The sequence below is a fragment of the Agelaius tricolor genome, unplaced genomic scaffold, assembly GCF_023055355.1.
Source record: "Agelaius tricolor isolate 1412-34295 unplaced genomic scaffold, bAgeTri1.0.p SCAF_10, whole genome shotgun sequence".
In the NCBI taxonomy this organism is placed as follows: domain Eukaryota; kingdom Metazoa; phylum Chordata; class Aves; order Passeriformes; family Icteridae; genus Agelaius; species Agelaius tricolor.
Genome location: NW_027269270.1, coordinates 29,517,795 through 29,539,168, shown reverse-complemented (window position 1 = coordinate 29,539,168; position 21,374 = coordinate 29,517,795). Strand labels below are relative to the sequence as shown.

Below are 21,374 nucleotides of genomic sequence, written 5' to 3'. Positions count from 1 at the left end.
TTAAAGAGAAAAAAACTGCTTTTGACTATTCCCCAAAACCTAATATTTAAATACACCGTGGATTTTCAGTAGGACAGACTCAAAGAATCTGAAATCAGGAGATATTCTCTTTAATTTCAGGAAGTCTCTTCCCCAGGGAAGCCCCACAGAGCCAGCTGGAGGTGGGTGAGCTGGACTGTGGGGATAAGGGATGGAACAGGACCTGCAGCTCCCAGGAACCAGCCAGCAGAAAATGAAAAATGCCAGTTGCCATTTGTGACCACAAAGCTTAAGCACCAGGGTAGCAATTCCAGCAAAACCTTGTTTTCACTTATTCTGGAAACATTGGTAACCTTCAGCATTTAACAGATGGGTTTTTTTCCACAGGATTATGATTTTGTCTAGACAGCTAGAAAAGAAAGTTTTTATATGAGCTGCTTTTGAGCTCCACTGGAAATTACAACTTCTCAAAGAAAATACAAACACCAAAATCTTCTCCAACGTAATTTAGCAAAAAGTGGGGATGGAAAACCTGGAAAGCAGATACCCCAGCAGCCAATTTGCTGCTGGGGTTCTGAGGACTTTGTTTTCACTCTGAGAGGAACACAGACACATTTCCAAAGAGCATCCCAAAGCAGCATTCCTTTCCTTAATGCACAGCTGGTGAGTTTTACACATCTGCACTAACACCTCCAGCCAGAGCTGCTCTCTCCCCACCTTCCCTTCTCACAGAACTTGTGCTTTAAATTCCAAGTGTGGCAAAAACCAGTGCAATAAAGAGACCAAACAACATACTTGTGCTAGAAATACTTACCTAAGCAGAGCTTTGTCCTTGTTAAGATGCTGGAAGAAGGAAGGCTCACAGATGAGCTGGCTTTCCTGACAAACTTGCTTACAGGATTTTCCAGGTTCAGCAATTTTGACTTGAAGGGCACTTAATGGGGGCCACATCACCTGCCCGTGACAGAAATCCTGCAGTGACAGATCATGTTTTGTTATGATGTGTTCAGACAACATTGCACAATACTCACACTGTGTTTTAGCATTTGGCAACTCTCACCAAAAGGTGATCAAATAATTTGGGTCTGGACCATCATGGTTTGCTTCTCTGGACAAAACCAAAACTTGTGTGAACTGATCCCCTCACTGTGACCCAAAGCCCCCAAATTCATTTGCCAGTTCTCAAGATCAGCTTGAGCTTTTTTCATTCTGTTTTGATTTCCTCTGCTGAAGGAGGAAGTTTTCATACTTCCAGGTCTAACCACAAATGGAATACTATACTATCATGAATCACAAAGTATCCTGAGTTGGAGGGGACCCACAAATTTCAAGGTGAGACCAAAGGAGGTGTCCTCCTTCATCTGTCTTTTCTTGCTCTTGGCTGAATGTTCTCACTCCCTTTGCCAAGCTCTGGGGCTCAGCTGAGCCAAGTCAGTTTTCTGACCTCACAGAGTCCTGCTCAAACATTTTCTGCTGGGTTATCAACTTCTCTGCTTGGCCACATCTTTCAGAGTCAGTATGTCTGTTCCCTCAGCCCAGCCTGCCTCCCCCAGCAGCTCCCAGACCTGCAGCAGGGAGTCCCTGCTGCTTGGGCCATGCTTGCCTGGCTGCTCCTTTGATGCCAGTGCCAAAACTGAAGCAATCCCTGCTCCCTCTGGTTCCCAGCCCCTGCTGGTGCCTCGCAGAGCAGACACAAGTGTGTGTGCAGCCACAGAGCAAACAGGAGCAGGGATGGGCTCAGCAGGGATGCTGTGACCCAGCAGCCACACTGGGCAGCTGGCAGGGCCAGGGCTCTGCCAGGATGGAGCAGCTTGGAGACCAGGCTGGTTTGAGGCAGCTGAAGGTGACACTGCAGGGTGTGCAGCCACAGCCCAGAGGTCTCACAGACCATACAGGCCTTCAGCCCAGCTGCTGGGTCTGAAGGGACAGGGAGGTCACCAAACCTTTCTTGTGAACATTGTCCTCCCTCCTGACCCACTGCCAAGGCCCCAGAGGGGGAACTCTGGGCACCTTTAAATGCTGCAGTTCCACTGTCCACAGTGACCAGCTGCCCAGTGTATCTGGCCCATCTCTTCACACTAAACATCCCCTGAAGACTCCACTGTCATGGGCAACCACAAACCACTGAACCAGTGGTTTATTCCAGCATCTTTATTTAACCAATTATTATCTAACCATTATTTAACTTTATTTAACCATTATTATTTAACAAATTCTTTATTCCAGCATCTTTGTTCCCATTTCAAGCTTGTGCTGCTTTCTCTGTTCTTCCTGCCTTCACCACAAACTTATCAAAATAAGGTCTCAATCTCTATTTTTGCTTTTTATTTTTGGTTCATCTGACATGATAATTAGGCAAAGTGCTAAGTACATGCAGCTAAAAATTGTGCTCGAGCATCCTGGGAGCTGTGAAACACCACCAGCTTTTGACAATTAGTCAAAGCAATGAACAAAATTACAATATCCTGTGGTTTTCTGAGAAGTACAAGGGAGGGCTTAGCCCTTGGGGGTGGGCCAGAGGGAAGAGACAGGTTTCAGCCACAGGTGCCACCTCTTGTCTTTTTCTCTCTTACATTGAGCTCCATTTCTTCCTAATTGACAAAAACTCCCAATTCTAACTTGGGTAGAATAATCAAAAGCAGTGATACTTTTACAGGTTTTGTCATCAATACAGAAGCAAAAAGCTTAAAGTGTTTATTGGCAGGAAAGTGGGAATAGCTCTGCTGTGTTAACTACCCTCCTGACCTGGAGCTGTGTTATTCTTTAGGACTGTCTTTAACAGCACCCACCTTCAAAAATACAAGGGCAGACAGATGTCCAGTGCCCTTGAAAGAAATGCTGGCAATGAAATGACATATCAGAGATAAAGGTTATTCCTATCTCTGCTCTGCAGCAGCCAGAACAAAAGGCAGAGCTGGCTACTGCAACAGATCTGGCTTGGGCAGGAGTCCAAGCAAACACACAATTTCTAGAAACCAGGATCCCAAGTAAATCCCTGCAGTTTATTACTCAACTGAACATCTTCTGCTGCTCTCAGCTGGCAGTAATGCCCAGGGACCAAAAGTCCTTTAAGTAACTGGGTTCCAAACCATTTAAATCTTTATTGATTGAAACTAAATACTTGAAAAATCTGCCCAGAGGCTGCAATTCTGCAAGGAGACTGCAATTCCATCAAAAAGTACCTCTGTATTTAAGTGATCCTTCTTGATCCAAAGCTTTTATGTGTGCACACAGCTAAGGAAGTCACATACACACTGAAAAATTGCTTGGCCTTTCTGCTTTCTTACGATGCCAAGGTCTGCACAGCTACTATTCCTACTTGGACAGCAGCAACACTGAGAAACTTTAAAATGGAGATGGTCCTCCCTTTCCAACATAATCCAAGAGTCATCCAAAACAGAAGTTCATACCTGTTTTTCAATAAAGGCATTCATCCTCTGAAGCATTCCCTCACAGGTAAATTCATAGGGCAAATAAGGGTCAATCTGTGGAGACAGTGTGTTAAGGTTAGAGGGGTTTTTGTTTCAATCACCTTCATTGTGTACTCTGTGATGTAGCTTCTGGTCCAAATACTCCATTATAGCAACAAAAAGTACTAATAAACTCATTAAAAAATAATTTTACAAAACCATCAGCAGCTTTAGCTGATTTTTCTCCTGTTTAAAGGCAGTAATAATTGCTCCATGACTATCTTTATGGAAACTCAGGGTACACTGCAAAGTGGCAGATGTAAGGCTAGTCTGAGACCCTCTGGGATTCCAGAGCTCCTGTTTTAACTAAGTTTCAGTTTTGAAGCTGAAGTGACAAAACAGAATGTGGTACCTTTGAAAATTCCTTCATACTCTTCCCCCCTTGAAGTGCCCTCATTGCCATTCCTCACTGTCAGTGCACAAGCACTTCTCTGGGAATCTCAAGGCTACAAACTCAGAGTGGAGCAGTGCAGAGCCTGCAATGCTCTAAGAATCAACAATGAAACTTCCTCACTGAATGCACAGAAAACACAGATTGCTGTAAAATTCACATGTGAAATCCTCATTTCTATACAAATTCACTCATTTTTTTCAAGAACCTGCAATATCCAGTACTAAAACATGAGAATTTCAATACCATAGATATGGAATACCCATTTTTTCTTCAATATCCTACCAAAATGCAGCACTCATTAGACTAACATTAGGAAGCACTGTATGTGCAGTACACACTCCACACTCAAGTGCAAATTGACAGCAAATTGAAGACACATTTCTCACCTTTTGATTCAAAATGGATTTCACAGCCCTCTCAACCTCAGAAAGATCATTGATGTCCACAGTCCACACATGGGGTTTCCCAATGTAAACTTCAGCATAGGGATGCTGAGAGGTCAACTGAAAGAAGAAATTATATTGGTAAAAATTAATGTGTAAAGATATCTTTGCCTCTCACTCTCTTCATCAGACTTGGATTAATCAGTTAGAACACAACACTTAGCCTCATTCCTTCTGAGTTACTTTTCAGATTTTTCTCTTTAAATTTAGAGGGTGAATTTAGTTGGAAAACTGAAAATCAGATAACACAGATCACAAGTCAGATATGTGCACCTCTAATTTGTGCCTTCAAGCCTCACCAAGACCCACATCACAGAAGACTTGATGTTTACTGCAATTACTTGCAGCACAGCCCTGCTTCCCCACAGCTCATTCACAGAGCCACCCTCCTTCTTCACAGCCTCTCACTGCCACAAGTCCTGCTTAGACCTGCATGGCTGGCTCCCAGAGATGTCATCCTCACCCTGCATCCTTCAAATGGCAAACATTTCCAGAGTTCTGTGAGCAACAGTGAAGAAAGAATAATTTTAAAAACTAGGGATTAATTCTGACTCTCATGATTGAGAGAAGAGTAACACGACCTCACCAAGAGTGATAACCAATATTTTGCTCATCACTTGGTCAGAAAATAATATCAATGAATCCCCAAGAGGGTAACTAAGAAAAGCTGTATCAGAGTTGCTTTCAGAACTAGCAGGACAGCTCAATATGTATTTTTTGTGACTGGTCACCCAGGAGTGAGAACATGCACATGAACACACAAAAGGGAGCCAAAGCTACAGAAGAGAGAAGTGGTTCACACCAGTCTCAGAAAAAACCTGCATTTTCAATAAATACCAAAAAACCCCACAGGATAGGTTGTTTATAGGCAGTGTTTATACAGCTGCCAATTTATGCTGTAGTTAGGATAAAAAGACATTGCAGAAGCAGGACTGTGGGGAAGAACCTTTTCCTGCACTAGGAGATACACTGTACTTGATCTTTTCTTCTGATCTGCCAGAAACTGTTGCATTCATTATTAAAAAAAACAATTAAAAATAGCCATTGCATTTTGCTTGTGGGGAATAGCAACTTGCAAAGGTTACTTTACAAAACCAAAAAGGCAGACTTCAAATTCTTGTATGGATAATCATGTCACAGAACTACACAAGCTCCTTTTGTTCTTTAGCACTTGAAGAACGGAAAGAAGCATTTAAGGGTTTTTTAATCCCAAAGAACCAGCACCTGGATTACTGGCAATTGGATCTAAATGCAGTTGTGAAGACCAGTCAGAGAAAATGGTACTCTCAGGATAGGTCAGCAGGGCATGTGAAGGCAGCAATGTATGGATATATATATATATATATATGATATACTTTGGATTTGAGCAGCCAATAAGGATTAATTTTCTGTACAAGTCAGGTATACAGCATTTCTGTTAGTGCTGACACATGCCAGCAGGATTTATCATGGCATTCCAAGCCTTGAAATTCCCACAAAGCTCTTAGATGGGTTCAGATTATTTACTGAGCCTGACCAGTTATGGTGTTTGGGCACAGAACAACTGGAAATGACACAAAAACTGAGGGACTCACAGAGGAAAAGTCTTGAAAGGTGTCAAGGAGAAATTTTAAACAGGTTTTTATTCCCTTATTGCTGTCTCCTTTGTTAGCAACACAGACTGAGAGAAGGGGCAAGCTTCAGCTTGTATAGGATATGAATTCAGTGTATAACAAGAAAGGCAATTACAGTTGTGGAACATAAAATTATAAAGAATTTTTTTTATGCTCCTGGTTGAAAATGGGAAACTGTCTTCTGCTTATCAACCAGCTGGTGCTGCTCAGGACACAATTTAATGGCCCAAGCATAACCTGAATCATCTGCAGGTTACCTGAGAGCTTTCCCTTGATGTAAATACATAAAGAATATATGTACATACACCTATGAGCAAGCCATGGCCACAGACATGAGAGCTGATGTCAGAAATGGCTCTGTGACTATTAAATGTTTACAAGTATAGGCTGAATTTTACCTACACTGAATAAATGAAAATGTTCCAAAGTCAGTGCCAGGATGAGGGGTTAGTTTACTTAGTTTCAGTCTTCTCTCACTAGAGCCTAAACACACTGACTGTTCTAAAAGCTTGGGAGTTTGGTTTTCCTGTTTTCTTCAAGAGTCAGTTCTGCAAAAGTCTTCAGCATTTAACCACAACCACGGTGGGTGACCATTAATACCTTAACTCAACAGTGCCTGAACAGGTCTTTTCTGAAGAAAAAAAAAAAATCCCAAAACACACATAACCACCCACAAATACCCTTTTCATAATTTGCTTAAACACCTATTTACTTCCTGCACAGTACACTGCAATGTCTGTTTCTTCAACAAAATAAAACCACTTTCAAATGATGTATCAAAACCACAGATCTGTTCCTGGGCAGAACATCAGGCTTCCAAAAGAAACTTCAGTTTATGATGTCTCAATAAGAAGTAGCAGAATGCACCTAAAACAAACCTAGAGGTAAAGATTGAAGTGTGCTAACAACACCATTTTAGTTTTTCTACAAAAATAAGAACTGATACTCCTATCAATGACTAAAGAAAAAAGCACTTGCATGCCTCTGGCAATAAACCTTGAACATTAATGCAATTTCTCTTGTACTCTGTTACTAAAAGGAAACCCACAAGCATTTTCAATAAAAAAATTATCAATATTGATAGAGCTTACCTCTCGGAGTGTAGGTTTGCCTTTGAAAAAATCTGTGTTTTTGCTACTTTTTGGTGGGTTAAATCTTAAATTTAGGAAAGCACATCCATTGGCAATAGCCTCCAAGGGAGCTGGACCTTCATATGGAAATCCAAGACCAACAAACAGCTGAAAAATACAAAACAAAGGGTATTTTAATTTTTGTTATTCCCAAAAAAGCTAAGAGCTAGCGAAAAAGAAACAAAAAAAACACATTCTAAAGGTACCAGCCTGAAGAAAATGCAATGGTAAGAAGAAAATGGAAGAAAATCAGCAGCTCACCACCTCCCACCCAAGCAGTAATGGAATGTCCTGTAAAACACATTTGATAATCATCACCTGTAATAAGCCTAGCTGGTTTTTCATGGAGCTGAGGCAACAACAGACCCTTTTAGGGATTTTTTTGGGCAGGAGGAAAGATTGGTGGTTTGATTGGAGTTGCAGTGGAGCTGCTGGGGCTTTCCTACAGGCCCAGGCTCTAAAGCAGCAATCTCCAGGAACAGCTGCACCAGTGTTTTCCTGATTGCCAAGCCAGCCAAGCCGCCGGCTTTGCCATCACAACACGCTCCTGGGACACTAATTAAGGCTCCTAATTAAAACGGTAGGTGGCAGCAAACAGCAGCTCACGACAATGGACGGAGGCAGCGAGAGCCTGCAGGGGCTTCAGAGGGTTCAACCTACAGAGGGTTCAGCGCCTCCAAGGGAAGCCAGAGCAAAAATCCATCCCAAAGCTTTTCCTCCACCAGCTGAGATTCCAGGTGCTCTAGAAAAGGCACTGCTCTGCTCCAGTGAAAATACATTAAATGGTTTTTTTTTTGAGTTGTCTAAAATAGTCTTGACCCCCTTTCCTGCCCAAACATAATGAAACTTCCTGAATTAAATATAGGATTCTTCTTTATGCACAAACATTTGAATGTTTGTGTATAATGGGAGAACTACAAGCTCTGAGTTGGAACAGCAATTTCTCAGTACTGCTGCATAACAATATGTATATATACCTATATATATATCTATTGCTTTTATCAGGAAAATAAAGCACAACCTTCATAACTATGAGAGTCATGCAATCAGGACACATATTCAAGGAGGTCAAGGCATACTATTCTGCATTAAATCTTGTGCAACACAGAAATGAATCCCAATAACAGAACATTCACAGCTGGAGGCTCTTCCTAGGAGCTGATGCTAACATTGATGCATAAACCTGTAGTCAGCCCTGCAGAGGCATTGCAGCATCAATCCTCCCCAGCCCATGGCAACAACAGTATAAATTCAGAGTTGGCTCATTTTAGAAAAGCAAGTTAACACTTCTCAGCATAGCTGGGGACATGCAATTTGTACTGCACGGAGCTGAATATTCTAATTTCAGTTCTCAATATTCAGGTTAAAGAAGTGGCAAAAAGTTTCTCAACTCTCTCACAGATTTAAATCTTACAGAAACTGTCTAGTGGCTGATAATAAAAAGATCTGGAAGCTATTTCTACTAACGACAAATTATATAAATTCTGGTTTTATATATGGCAAAAAATAAACCAGCTTTCAGTCAGAGAAATGCATGCTACGTATAATCTCAAAAGAGGGAATTCACAAAAAGGTAATCTGTTGAAAACAATGAATTAAGGACATGAAACCATTTCATGCAGTCTGCACATAAAATATTATTTATTTAAACTACTCCTTAGTTCAGGCAGAAAACCAGCAGAGAACCAGCAATTAAACCTATCTGAAGTATTAATTCCTCCTATGATCCTGTGTTTGTCTGTTATGTAGGGAATGCTGGGTTGTTTGCTTAGTTTTGCACTTTTTTAATAAACTGCTGCTGTGCACTGCTGAGTTCTGTGTCTGACTGGTCCATTTATTTGGGAGGAAGCTCCATGGGAAAAGAAACATGGGTTTGTGTTTTGACAGCACTGAGAGCAGTGCCATCACTTAATCTATAATAGATAGCTTACCACCTGTTTCCCATCCATTTTCCAACCTCACCTCTAAGCAGCACTGTTCCTTTGAAGGAAGAAAGAAGGATGTGTCTGATCCCTAGAAAAGGGTGTGTGTGTGTGTGTGTGTGTGCTGCCTGGTGGCCTGAGCCTGCAGCCTGGCTCACAGCTGCCTGCAGCCCCTCAAATCCTTCTTGCAGCCCTTCTATCACCCTCCAGCACATCATCATCAAACCAGCTGAAATTCCCAAACTCAGTCCAGACCCTTCTCCAGAAAGCTGTCCCTTATAAAGTGTCCTTGCCCACGGCAGGGAGTGGAAGTAGATGATCTTTAAGGTCCCTTTCAGCCCAAATCTCTCTATGATTAACCTTCCTTGGTTAGGGAGTCAGTATTTTTGTCTGCTATAAAGAGCAAAACAGAAATATCTTACATGCCTCAAGAAAGTCACATTCATTATGATTAAAAGAGCAAGTATTAGAGTACACAGGCCTTTTCTGTAACTCACAATGCTCTCATTTGCTAATCCTTTGAATTACATGCAGTTTGTTATTTCCAGAAAGGCTAAAACAATCTGGCAAGGTACTTCCTAAGAGTATGCAGCAAATACTGCAAGTCACTAACTGAAAAAGAAATGAAAAAAAGAAAAAAGCAGACATAACAGTCAACTATTTTCAGGTACCAGTGAAGCAAACATCATCCTCAATACAGATGAGGCTATGGGGAAGACACTCTGTCCCACAGAGTGAAAATTTACACCAGGCTGTGCCTCCCCTAATTTTGTGATGTGGCTGTTCACTGCTGCCTCCAACACTGCAGGTGCTGACTATGGCTCTTGGGGTAATTTCTCATCAGATGGAGGTCTGGTAACCCAGCCCACCATGGGAAGGCACCTGCACCCTAGGGCTGAAGATCCATATTGCAAAACTCCAAATGTGACTGTGTTGGTAACACCACAGTGGGAACACCTGGCTAAAAAATATTAGTCCAGATCTCATTCTGTTAGCTGCAGCAGAACTGCTATGCAGAGGAGATTGCTTTATGCTTTACTGGTTGATTAGTGCTGGGAAAAAATTCATAATCTGTTTTTGAGCATTTTTCTCACCTTTCCAATGTTTCTGAAAGCAAAAGCCATTATTTTTCCTCGACAGCTCTAAGCGGGCACACGGCACAGCTGGCTGTGCACGCTGACACCCCACAGAATGTGGTGATTGCCAGAAGGAAGTTACACTGTAAAAGTCTATCTAAAAGAGATAACTGCCAAGAAAAACAGAAATAGAATGATCATGGAAACAGCAATGTGGGGTTGTTTTTTTTTTTACCCTGTTCCTTTTTAGCAAGGTCTGCTGCTGCCCCAGTGTGTCTGTGCCTGTAGGTCTGCATGGAGCAGAGAAGGGGATTTGTGTCTGCAACATCACTGGCTCAACTTGAGTAAAATTGAAACCCTTAATAGTTTGGTTTTCATAACAAAGGCTCCTCAGGAACCTTCTCCACCTTTGTAATGAACTGAACCTCTGGTTTGGAATGTCAGATTTTTTGAGCTGGCCACCCAGCATCACACCAACCACTCTTCTTGCTGTAATGTAAGGGGCTCTCTCACAGTGCAGTAGTTGAGACATCTCTGACACAAAAAGTGACTCACAACCCCTCTCATGAAAAGCAGTATGTTTTTTTTTGTTGTTAAAAAAAACTATTAAGGGTTTTTTTGGTGGAGTTTACAGCACCACATCAGACTACTATTAATGTAAGTAAGTAAACAGTCCTCCTAAATTATAGCCAGACATATAAAATAAGGAGTGAATGCTTTACTTCCCTGACTGTAATTATGACTAGCTGAATAGTTAAGAAAAAATTTCATATTTCAGAGAGCAAATGCTCTAGTTTCACGCAGAGGAGTGTTTATCTTCTCCTCTCCCTTTTCTAGCATTACTGCACTTTATTCAATTTATTCTGTCAGGTTGTAGGTTTATCACCACTTTAATATGCCTCCTTATTCAACTTATATATTCTCTTCTAAACTCCAGAAAGAGGAGTATAGCAAAGGTTAACTATCTTGCTATATTCTTCTCATCAATACAAAATACTTTCTGCAAAAGTCAATCCTTTTGTGATTCAAAAAACTTGAGAATAGAATCACTAGGTAAATATCTTTTCAGCTGATTTTATGAGATATAAATATATATTCCTTCATAAAAGGCCATATGCAAACAAAGTTTGTTTTCCTGTGTCTGCATAAGGCTGTTGCTCCTACTTTTATTAATCATAGAAATCGCAAAACTCACTTAGGAAAAGAATCTGAACTCTGAAAAATTCACAGTGACTTGAAGGAAAAAGTTGCATCTGAAACTTTCTCAAAAGGAGAAATACTTCTCAAGAATTCAACACTGGTTCCTCCAAGAGAGCCAACTCCTCCAGCTGCCCACTTGGCAGGGAGCCCTGGGAGTTGGCAGGAAGGCTGCCAGCTCGCCTACCCCATTCTCCTCCAGCGTGATGAATGGCTTCACATCTTCTCATTAGGAGCTGCAGACATGGCTCCTTTTTGTCATGCTCCACACAGCTGAAGCAGCCATGATGAATCTCAAACAGCCCCTCCTGCCTGCAGAGCTCCCTCCCTCTGAAATGTGCTGCTTTACAGCACACACAGAAGGAGATGGCAGCTGCACAGTGCCCAGAATAACTCTGTCCTACCAACTACTGGAGGGACCAAAGACATTTGGGGAATGCAAAGCTCTGATTAAGAATCACAGGACTGCACCCTCACCTACTGGTATTTTGCTGTCTAAGGACAAAGTGAAGCAGTGCAGCATAAGCTGACACTTCTGACTAGGCTGAACCATGTGATTTGTTAAATTACTATTTAGCTCTCCCTTTCTGAAAGCCAGAACATTTGTCAGCTGACCTAACAAAAACCTGCTAACACAGTGCTGAAATCACAACCAATGACAAACCCATGGTCTCAACACATCTGAAGGTTTCTGCAAGTTTAAGGACAAAGGCTGCTGTCTCCCCATGATGCTCCAGATGAGTATTGCACCCAGCCCAAAGTTATGGCCCTGATTATTCACACACCTGCAGCACAGGCACAGTCTGGGGACAAAACCCCATAACTAAATTAATCAGGGGACTCTGACTATGCTGCCTGGTGAATAAAGTGATTATGATTAAAAAGTGTCCTTGAACTTCACTGCATGCATGTGCACACACACATGGGGCTCCTCCAGGCACAAAGCTCCTGTTCAAGTCACCTTGATTTTTGTGAGAAACCTGCACTTATTTTTGCAATTCAACCCATGATCCAGCTTTATATTGACCCACATAGGCAGCAGATGGCCACTGGTGACAGGTGAGCAGTGTTTTGTACTAAGCTGTGTTCAAGCATTGCCTCTTAAAGGGTATCAAAATCTGGAACTGTGAATATGCAGGCAGCAAGAAGACTTGGAGCAAGTGTGTCTGTTGATCAACACTGACAGGTAACCATATGCTGAGGTAGAACAGCCAGAGTACCTATGAGATACAAAGCATCAGCCAGCAAAAAAACAAAACAAAACAAAAACCCACCCACCCCAATCCCCCTCCACCTGAAGTGTCCAAAAAAATGAGATGGGAGATCTCAGTTTCCACTTTCAATCCCAGCATGCTGCTGTTTTTTTCTGTTCAATTAGATACATTGAAACTGTATTAGACAGGAATAATAAGCAAAATGCATGATGCAATAAGCCATATTTAATTTCATTTCATTGCAAAATCAGAAATGCATTGCACTCTCATTTCCATGACAATGCTTATGTATTAGGAGAAGCAGATGGACTATTAACAGCTTATCATCAGGGCAAAGTTTTGTTAGCCTGGCTGTATCCTAAATAAATAATTTCTTTAAAAGGAAAACAGCATTTGTCATTTGTAAACCTGCTAACAAAAGTTCAGAAAAGCCATATAAAAATACTGCTTGCAAATGTAATTTTTAAAATGCCGACTTCCTGATACAGGGTTCTGAAACATATCAGTGATTTTCTCAGTGCCATCCACTAGGAAATGCAGCAAATTCTAAAAACTATTTTCCCCAGTGTTATAAAGGAAAAAACCAACCATAACCAATGCACAACAACAGAATAAAAATCATTAAAATCTAAAATGCTCTAGGACTCTGACTACAGTACAGCACAGATCCATGGTTTTCACCAGATACTTTTGGTGAAAAATAAGCAATTTACTATCTCAGGAGCACTTCATAATCCCAACACAGTCTCTTCTATCTGAAGCTGCAATTACTGCTCAAAATGTGAATGGAAGTAGTCTGCTCCTCTTGTGTCACAAAATCAATACAACTAAACTGTAACACATAGGTATCAACTTGAATTTGTCCTAAATTGAATGTGTCTTTACATTGCATCTTAGAGCACAGCAAATATAACCAATAACAACTAGATGAGACATTTAGTTAATACTGAAAATCAAGCTTTTTAATGTGATACATGCAAGATGGCTGGTAAAAAATTAGAGGAAGGCTTAGTTAAACATAACTATTATATGAACTGGCACTTTTATAGGGACTTCAGTAATTCCACAGGAAGTCCATTTGCTTATTTTACTATTTCAGTGAATAGCACACATGTTTTTTTAGGAGGTAGTCACTGTTCATGCTTGGGGGTTATTACAAGGTCAATATTCTTCCCACATTATGATTAACACAGGGATTTCATACTCCACACAGGCAAAAGCTGTGTAATCTCAGATTATCTATGACGAAAGCAAATGTTGGCTTTTTAATATGCAACATTATGTGTATCTGCATGCATCAAGCACATACACACAGTGGTTGCACTTAAAAACTCAGAATTTACCAACAGCTGTCACACAGAGATGTCAAATTACCATCATTTTCCCAAGTACTTCAAAAAGGAGACCTCTGCAGTTGTGTGGGAAGCCTAAGAGGTGCTTGCTTTTTTATTTTCTTTTTTTTTTTTTAAGAGATTTTTCTGTGAAAGTGCACAGCAAGAAAATATCAACAGTGGTGCACTTCCACAGATTTTGCTAATTTTAAACACACAACTCCCTTCTTTCACCAACTTAAACATTCTATTTAAATGTAATCTACTGAAGCGTTGGAATGCTGCAAAGAGCCACAAAGATTCTGGGAAGGGCAGAGAATCCTGACAAAACGTGGGGTCAAAATTTATTTCCATGTAGATCCTGTCCCTCAGCTTGAGTTCCCTTGACTCTGGAGGCACAGGCAAAGCACATCACAAGCAGCCACGCTCCTGTGCTCCCTCTCTGTGCCCAGCTGAGGCAGAGGAAGGACAGGAATGGCAAATGAAGTGCTGCAGCTCTGCTTTTCTCCCTGAGAGAGCAGGGTTGCTCTGGGTTAGAGTCACTGGCAGGGCACAGCAAGCTGTGCAGCTTTTGGGTGTTACCTAACCTTGACCTCAGGCATGTCAAACACAGCACAGTCTCAGCTGATAATCTCCTTGAGCTGAATATCACATTCAAGAAAATGAAAAATGCATTTATCCCTGTTTCTCAAGCGGGTTGTTAAATGGGACTGTAGCTTGTCATCCCAATTTTCTAATATGAGCTGTCAATCCACCAAACAGAGACACGATGAAAAATGTATTCTTGGCACACAGAACACAACTTAAGCTCCTTTACACATGATAATTTTTTTCCAGTGCTTTTAAATTAGGAGCTTATTCATAGGAGGTGAAATGCATGCACTTCAGACACCCTCTACTTGGAGATATTTTTTGCCACCACTCCTGCTTGACAAACTTACTTTGGTTTCTCTCAGCAGAAACTGCAAATCCCGCCCGCTGAGTATTCCATGGTTCTTTACATAGCCAGGAATGTACATGGTGCTCGTCCCATGAACAGTTCCATGGACCTCCATATAGGTGTGGATGACATCCAGGTAAGCCTTCTTATCCTGTAAGGGCAAGGAAAAAATATTTTCAGTTGTTATGAATTTGAAGTGGCAATATTTAATCAGAGCTGGTTTTTTATCTCCTGTATCACAAAAGCCAGGGAAAGAAGTTCACTCATTCCTATTTGATTTCTGTAATGTTTGATCTTTCATTACATTATTAGTTTGGTTTTCTACTAAACTGGAAAAAAACTGCAGCTTTTTCACTTGTAGTCGAGGTATAAAGAAATTAATACCAAGGTTCTCTTAATTTCTAATTGGACAAAACCCAGGATGCCATCAGACAGCTGTAATCTCAGCATGCTGGAAAGATACTTGGCCTAAAAATACTATAAACCCATTCTGAAATATCAAATTTTCACTGTTTTGGTCAAAGATGCAAAATAATTCTCTTCTTTGTGAAGAAAAGGGTGAATGTCACCTTAGTAAGATGCAGTCTTGCCAGCTGAATACTGAACACACCCCTTTATTTAAATACCCAGTGTCTGAGTTCCATGAGAGACCTACAAATGTTCTGCCTACCTGAAGCTTTAAAGGCATTTTGGAAAAGACCCAGAGAAGAGCAATGGCTTTAATGTTGCATTTTAAAAAAATTAAGAAAAAATAGTACACCATCCTAGTTTGCACACAAGAATTATTTTAATTTTCAATGCCATATGTTTTTTTAAGTTTTAAAGACTACTGGCATTCCAAGGCAATTAGCTGAAGTCTGTATTTACATGCAGTCTGCAACACAGATCAGAAGATTTTCCCTCAATATTTGCACATAGACTTAGTAATAGCTCTAAAATCAGGCAACAAGTTGCTCTACTTCTTGGCAGCAAGCAAGTTTTTACCAATTCTACTTTCACTCACTATTTTTGTCATGTAAATTCTGTGCACGGTTCCTGCACAGCCCTGTGTGAAAGCTGGCCAACAATTTTACTGAAGTTCACTCAAAGGACAAGTAGACTGGTGAAAATCCTGTCTTTTCCAACCTTGGAGGAGCAGGTGTCACACCCAGGTGGATGAGTGCTGCCTCTTTGAGCTTCCTTGCTGGATTCATTGCTGCAGAGTGTGTTTAATGTGTGTAACAATGGTTTCTCCTTTCACCCTGCTTGTGCTGGGCAGGATGGGCTGAGCCATCCCTGAATGCCCCTTTGGCACCTCTGCCAAGGCTGCACCAGCCAGACACTGTCCTGGGCTAAGTGTTACATAAAACAGCCAACAGATAAAGACAAAGATGCTTTCTTCTTCAATGTGGCTGCTCTTGTTATTAATTAACACAAATTATTCAAAAAAACCCTAAAAGCTCGCTCTATTTTTTGCTTCAAATTTGAATTACTCTGTAAGAGATATTCCTGACATAATTGCTAAAATACCATAATTAGAAACTGTGAGATACTCATACACTTTGTCAAGAGAAAATCCACTTAGAAATTTTTCTTTGGAAATGAGCATGAGAAATATAAAAGGAGTGGCCTGGTCTTGTTTCCAGAGGATACCTCATTCCTGCCTACCTGGCTTTTAATACTTCCAGAACTTTGGAGTGCTCAGGGTTCTGAATGGAAGAGAAGGCAAGGAAGCAGCAGGTGCTACTGACATATCCACCTGTAGCAACACCAAGGCACTTGCCTCAGATTTTCCTGGCTCAAACCCTGGTGACACAAATGCACTCTAACTCAAAAAAAAAAAAACCAAACCAAACAACTGAACAAAAAGCAGCTAGAAAGAACAAAACCAAGATTACCTAAAATTGCACTTCTTTTCAAGATTGCAATGACAATGTTACAAACCTTTTACAGAATGCTTAGCTATTGTAAAATGACATTAACCATGCACAGCCTTAACTGGGAATAGTACTTAGGCATATAACTGACTTCTTTCCCAATTCAGAGTCTAAAACCACAAATAAAACATTTATTATCCAAATGAATGGATAATTTATCCAACCAAAATCTCTTTTATTTCCTTACTTGGAGTCAAAACCAACTGCTTTCATAATCATCTACAAAGTACCATATAAGTACTATTAGCACCTTATACTTTACCTCAAGCCCACTAACATTTGTCTCCTTTTGCAATTAAGTAATCCTGAATTTTCACATTCCTTGCAGACAAAGGTTATTTTGGATCATAAAAGCATATAGTCTAGGCAGCCACCTCAGAAAAATGATCAGGACACAATCAAATTCTAGACATTAATAAGAGTGAATTAGAAAATGAGAGAGTGCAAAAAGAGCATTTATAAATAGAAAGGCAACATGTAAACAAAGAAATGTGACTGAAAACAAAATACTGACATTCCTTCAACTATTTATCTGTTTCCTGACTTGCTCACCTGGGAGCAGACATAATTATTCTTTTATCTTAAACCACTTGAACTTTACTTTCTCCAAGATGGATTCAAAGAGACAAGACCATGAGCTGCTGGGGACTAATGCCAACCTGACATTGTCTGCATTTTGTGTCAGCCTGCACTGCTCACCCTGCTGTCCACACTGCAAACCCAGACTCAGAGGATGAAGATAATCACATTTTAAAAAAGGCAAATCATTTCTCCTCAGAATCAAAATGGAAATGTAACAGTGAGTAACAGCTACACAAACCTTTTCTGAAACAAATTTTCAGCAGCTAAAATAAACATGCCATTCAGAAAAGTACTTTTTGTTGATCACTGACTGCAGAACTGCTATTACTGCTCATCAATCATTTCCACCTACTTTTAAAAGCATCATGATAAGGCCTTTCTCATCAAAGAAATCAAGTGACAACTGTTTGATAAGTCTTTCCCCAGGACAATGTTGACAAGAAGACACAATATGAAGAGGTAAAATTTTAAGTTTGGTGGGTGAATAATTTAAATATAAAAGCTATAAAAATATGTGGTGGAAACACAGTTCATCAAGAACTAAACTCTGCTTTTAGTTTTCTCTGTGTAATACCTGGTGGTAATTAACAACTCTGCTTAACCAACAGTTTGCCAGTTCAAGGTAATGACAGCATTTTGCAATTCTGGACCATTTGGGTGCCCTCACAGAAGACCAAAAATTCAGCACTGAATGAAACTAAGGATCACTAGAGGCCAACTGCATTACAGAAGAGCTTGATTCAGAGTCCTGAACTACTTGATGGCTTGAAAGTTCAGACTGCAAAACATGTAAAACAGCCCATGTATCCAGCCTCACTTCCTTGCATTGAAAAATTCAGAAGGCAATGGTTTTATAAAGCTTGACAAATTTAATTCAGAAAAACAAGTACTGGGATTCATCTTTGTGTATATCCTAAATGCATGCTGTAGAGAAGTCCCATCATCTGAGTGCTTATCTGTAGAAGTGTCAAGTCCAAAGTAAGCCAAAATGCAGTGTACATGCAATGTATGACAATCAAGATTGTGACACAAACATAATCTCTGCTCGAGAGCTGTCACCCTCTCAAAGACTTCTCAAGACATGCCTGAATAATGAAAATCCTGTCTACCAGGGAGCTAGAAGAGTGCACAAAGGCTGGGGAATATTAAGAGATTCAAATGCACACAGTGTTTTACAGAGGTAAATCACAAAGAGTAGATTAAGTCTCCTCAAAGTCAAAGATGAAACTTTCAAATTTATAAATCTCAATTTGGCCCGAATTCATAAATGGAAGTGGAGAAGATTCAATGATTCATGACTAGTAAATATGAATTCTACACTGACCAAGTAATCTGAAATTTAAATGAAGAGTTAACTCTGCAACCACATAAACCCCTCAAAATTATAATTACAATTCTTCCTGTCCAAGGAAATACTCTCTCACCAAACTGGTAGCATTTTCTAAAGAAGCCAAACAGCTTGTAGGAATTCTTTGAAGTTCTTAAAGGAATTAAATCTCTTGGGGAGAGATTGGTAATCACTCTTATGAATGAACAGTCATCATGTGAAAGAGAACAGAGAAATGACAAAAATATGCTGTCATTATTCACACTAACAAAATTCAAACTAACTTTAAAATGTTGGATAAAAACATCATAATTTTGCACACCTGGGGTTTTAAAACTTTTGAAAAAGCCCCTTCAGTAATCTAAGGGACAGAGAGACTACAAAAGAGACCATCTGATAAATTCAACTGTCTCCAAAACCCAGGAAATAAACTCTCCAATCAATTAGTCAGGTCAGAAAGCTGACATTACTTTATTTGCAGCACTGGATGCATGGGGAACTCTCCCAAAGAATGCACGCTCAATAATTTAAGAGACCAGGCTATATTACTGAAATTAATGCATATTCATAATATTTTCTGAATACATGCACATGTGCTAATTATTGCCATGGACTTGTCTGGGTATGGTTCTGCTGTTTTGATGAATTTTTTCTCCTTGACAGTATCTGAAATATGTCATCAAGTCATAATGTACTTCTCTTATCCTTCTTTTCTCAAACACACAATCCTTGTTCTCAAAACTAAGATATCAGCCAGTACATATTAATCACTAATACAAGTAAACAAGGAGGCATTAGCTGGCACAAGACTTATTAATCTCAGACACAGGGAGTTAACACAAGGCCACATTAATCTCTGGCATTTGTACTAAGCACTGTATGGTACAAAACTAAGAATTAAGCATGAATATGGGGATCGTACATTATGTGCTCAAGTTGAAAGTATTTTCCAACATCTTCCCCTACTGCTGCATAGACTTCTCACAGAAATAAAACCTGTTTGGTAATTTAACTAAAATGACAGAATATTGAAAACCAGTCCTCACTTCAAATGTGGAAAGAAACCCCTGAGCTAACCAGTGTCACTCAAGAATGAAGACTTTGCATTATACTAACACATGATTATGGCCCATGAAAAAATCAGTCCATTGTTCAGTAGCAGTCAGTCCACTCATCAATGAAGTAAATGATAGGAATTTTTTGGAAAGAAAATAAGAAATAAAGAGAATATTATTGAATTATTCTCTCTCCCTCCTCACACACCACTGCAGTTCTGGTCCATTTTCTCACTGGACAGTGTGAGGAGTAAGAAGGATCCAAGACAGGACAGTTTCCACTGTTATACACAGAAATCTGCAAGAAATTCTTTAACAATTTAGTTTGAAAAAGGCAACTTGTCAGAATATGAAGGAGGTTTACAAATCCATAGTTGGCATAAAGAATGTGAATAGTGACTGACTATTCAAAATGTCCTATACAAAGAAATCCAAACAAAGCTCATAGGGGACAGGTTTAGAAAAATGCCCGAGTTAACTATTTCTCCTGCAACAGGTCAGAGATTTGACAGAATCCATGACAGAGAAAGCTGCAGAGGCAAAACAAAGTTTGCATAGGTGCCTGATCAAACCAACATTTTGAAATCACCTCTTACTGAGATCTCAACAATGTGTGAGCAGACAGTTTATCAACAGAGAAACAGATTCAGGAAATACTCTGAATTAGCAGAGCTGGAAAGAGAGAGAATTTGCAAGGGAAGTATTATATAACTTTGCCAGGCTCTTGCTCTTCCTGAATGTCCATTTATAGCTTCTTTTTTAGGCACCATATATCTCTGAATAAAAAATATATTGGCACATATATAAATTCTGCCCAAAGAATGAATAAAACATCTCAGTAAAGGTTTAGGATTTCTGGCAGAGCTTTAAGAACCTTATCCACTTCCCTATCCTCATCTTTTTCATCCATGAAGGTTTGGGGATTTTTAAACACCGAGGTTTTCCCAAGATTTGACAATTTCATTGTTATGCAATGCACACCAACACCTAAGCAGTAATTTCCTGTCCTTGGAATGGAAATTTCCAGAACCAATGAGACATCCTTGTTCACTGTGAGTGCTGAAGGGGAAAAGTGAAGAGGTACAGATGAAAATAGGAAGTGGGACCAGAGGAAGAAAAGGTTGTGTTGGTTTTGTGCTAACCACATAAGAGTAGGTGATTGTGTTAATCAGTACTGTAAGACCTCAGTAATTCGTTTTGCAGCTGAAGAGTTCTGCAAAGTGAGAAGGTGACCACTGGCAGGTAAATATCCATGAAAAAGTAGGGTTTTTTCTTTATTCATAATAAATGAAACTCTAATTTTCATAATAAATGTTAAAGAGTAAGCCTTTAAAGGTGCATGCTTATTTACCGCACTCATTTGTTTTGATTTACTTGTTTCTGATCCGTACTGCTTCCAGAATGAAATGGTGAATTTCAGAAATGTTGCTGAGCTAAAGTGTCTGGCTCATTCCAATTTGTTAGATTTGTGGCATAAGGCAGGACAGTGCTCCTGGTGCCAGGCTCTGGGGTAACTTTTGACCCATTGATAAGGCCCCAGTGCTGCTGCACATTTGGAGGAACACAAAACAGAACGACCACAAGAAAGTCTGTGAGTGCACTGACCATGTGGGAGAAAAGGTGAGAAGGAACTTCTGTCCCTTAACTTATTTTTCTTTTAGTTTAAAAGTTGAAATAAAATATTTCTTCAAAATACAATGCTAAACATGAAGTACAAAAGCCAACCAGAAGGAAGGGACTTTCCTCCTGCTTTGTGCAAGAGGGCATATGATGGGGAAATTACAT

The 21,374-nt window shown here is 40.0% G+C and overlaps 1 protein-coding gene across 4 annotated transcripts in view; it reads right to left on the bottom strand.

Moving 5' to 3' along the window:
• Positions 1 to 21,374, bottom strand: part of MGAT5 (alpha-1,6-mannosylglycoprotein 6-beta-N-acetylglucosaminyltransferase) — a 112,244-nt gene that overhangs the window by 7,433 nt on the left and 83,437 nt on the right. For all 4 annotated transcript variants that reach the window (XM_071435426.1, XM_071435427.1, XM_071435425.1 and 1 more), the window contains 5 exons: positions 14,711 to 14,860; positions 6,991 to 7,137; positions 4,230 to 4,346; positions 3,390 to 3,464; positions 794 to 951 (listed from right to left, as the gene is read on the bottom strand). In XM_071435426.1, the coding sequence (XP_071291527.1) occupies positions 794 to 951; positions 3,390 to 3,464; positions 4,230 to 4,346; positions 6,991 to 7,137; positions 14,711 to 14,860 (647 nt within the window). The remainder of the gene's footprint in view (positions 1 to 793; positions 952 to 3,389; positions 3,465 to 4,229; positions 4,347 to 6,990; positions 7,138 to 14,710; positions 14,861 to 21,374) is intronic.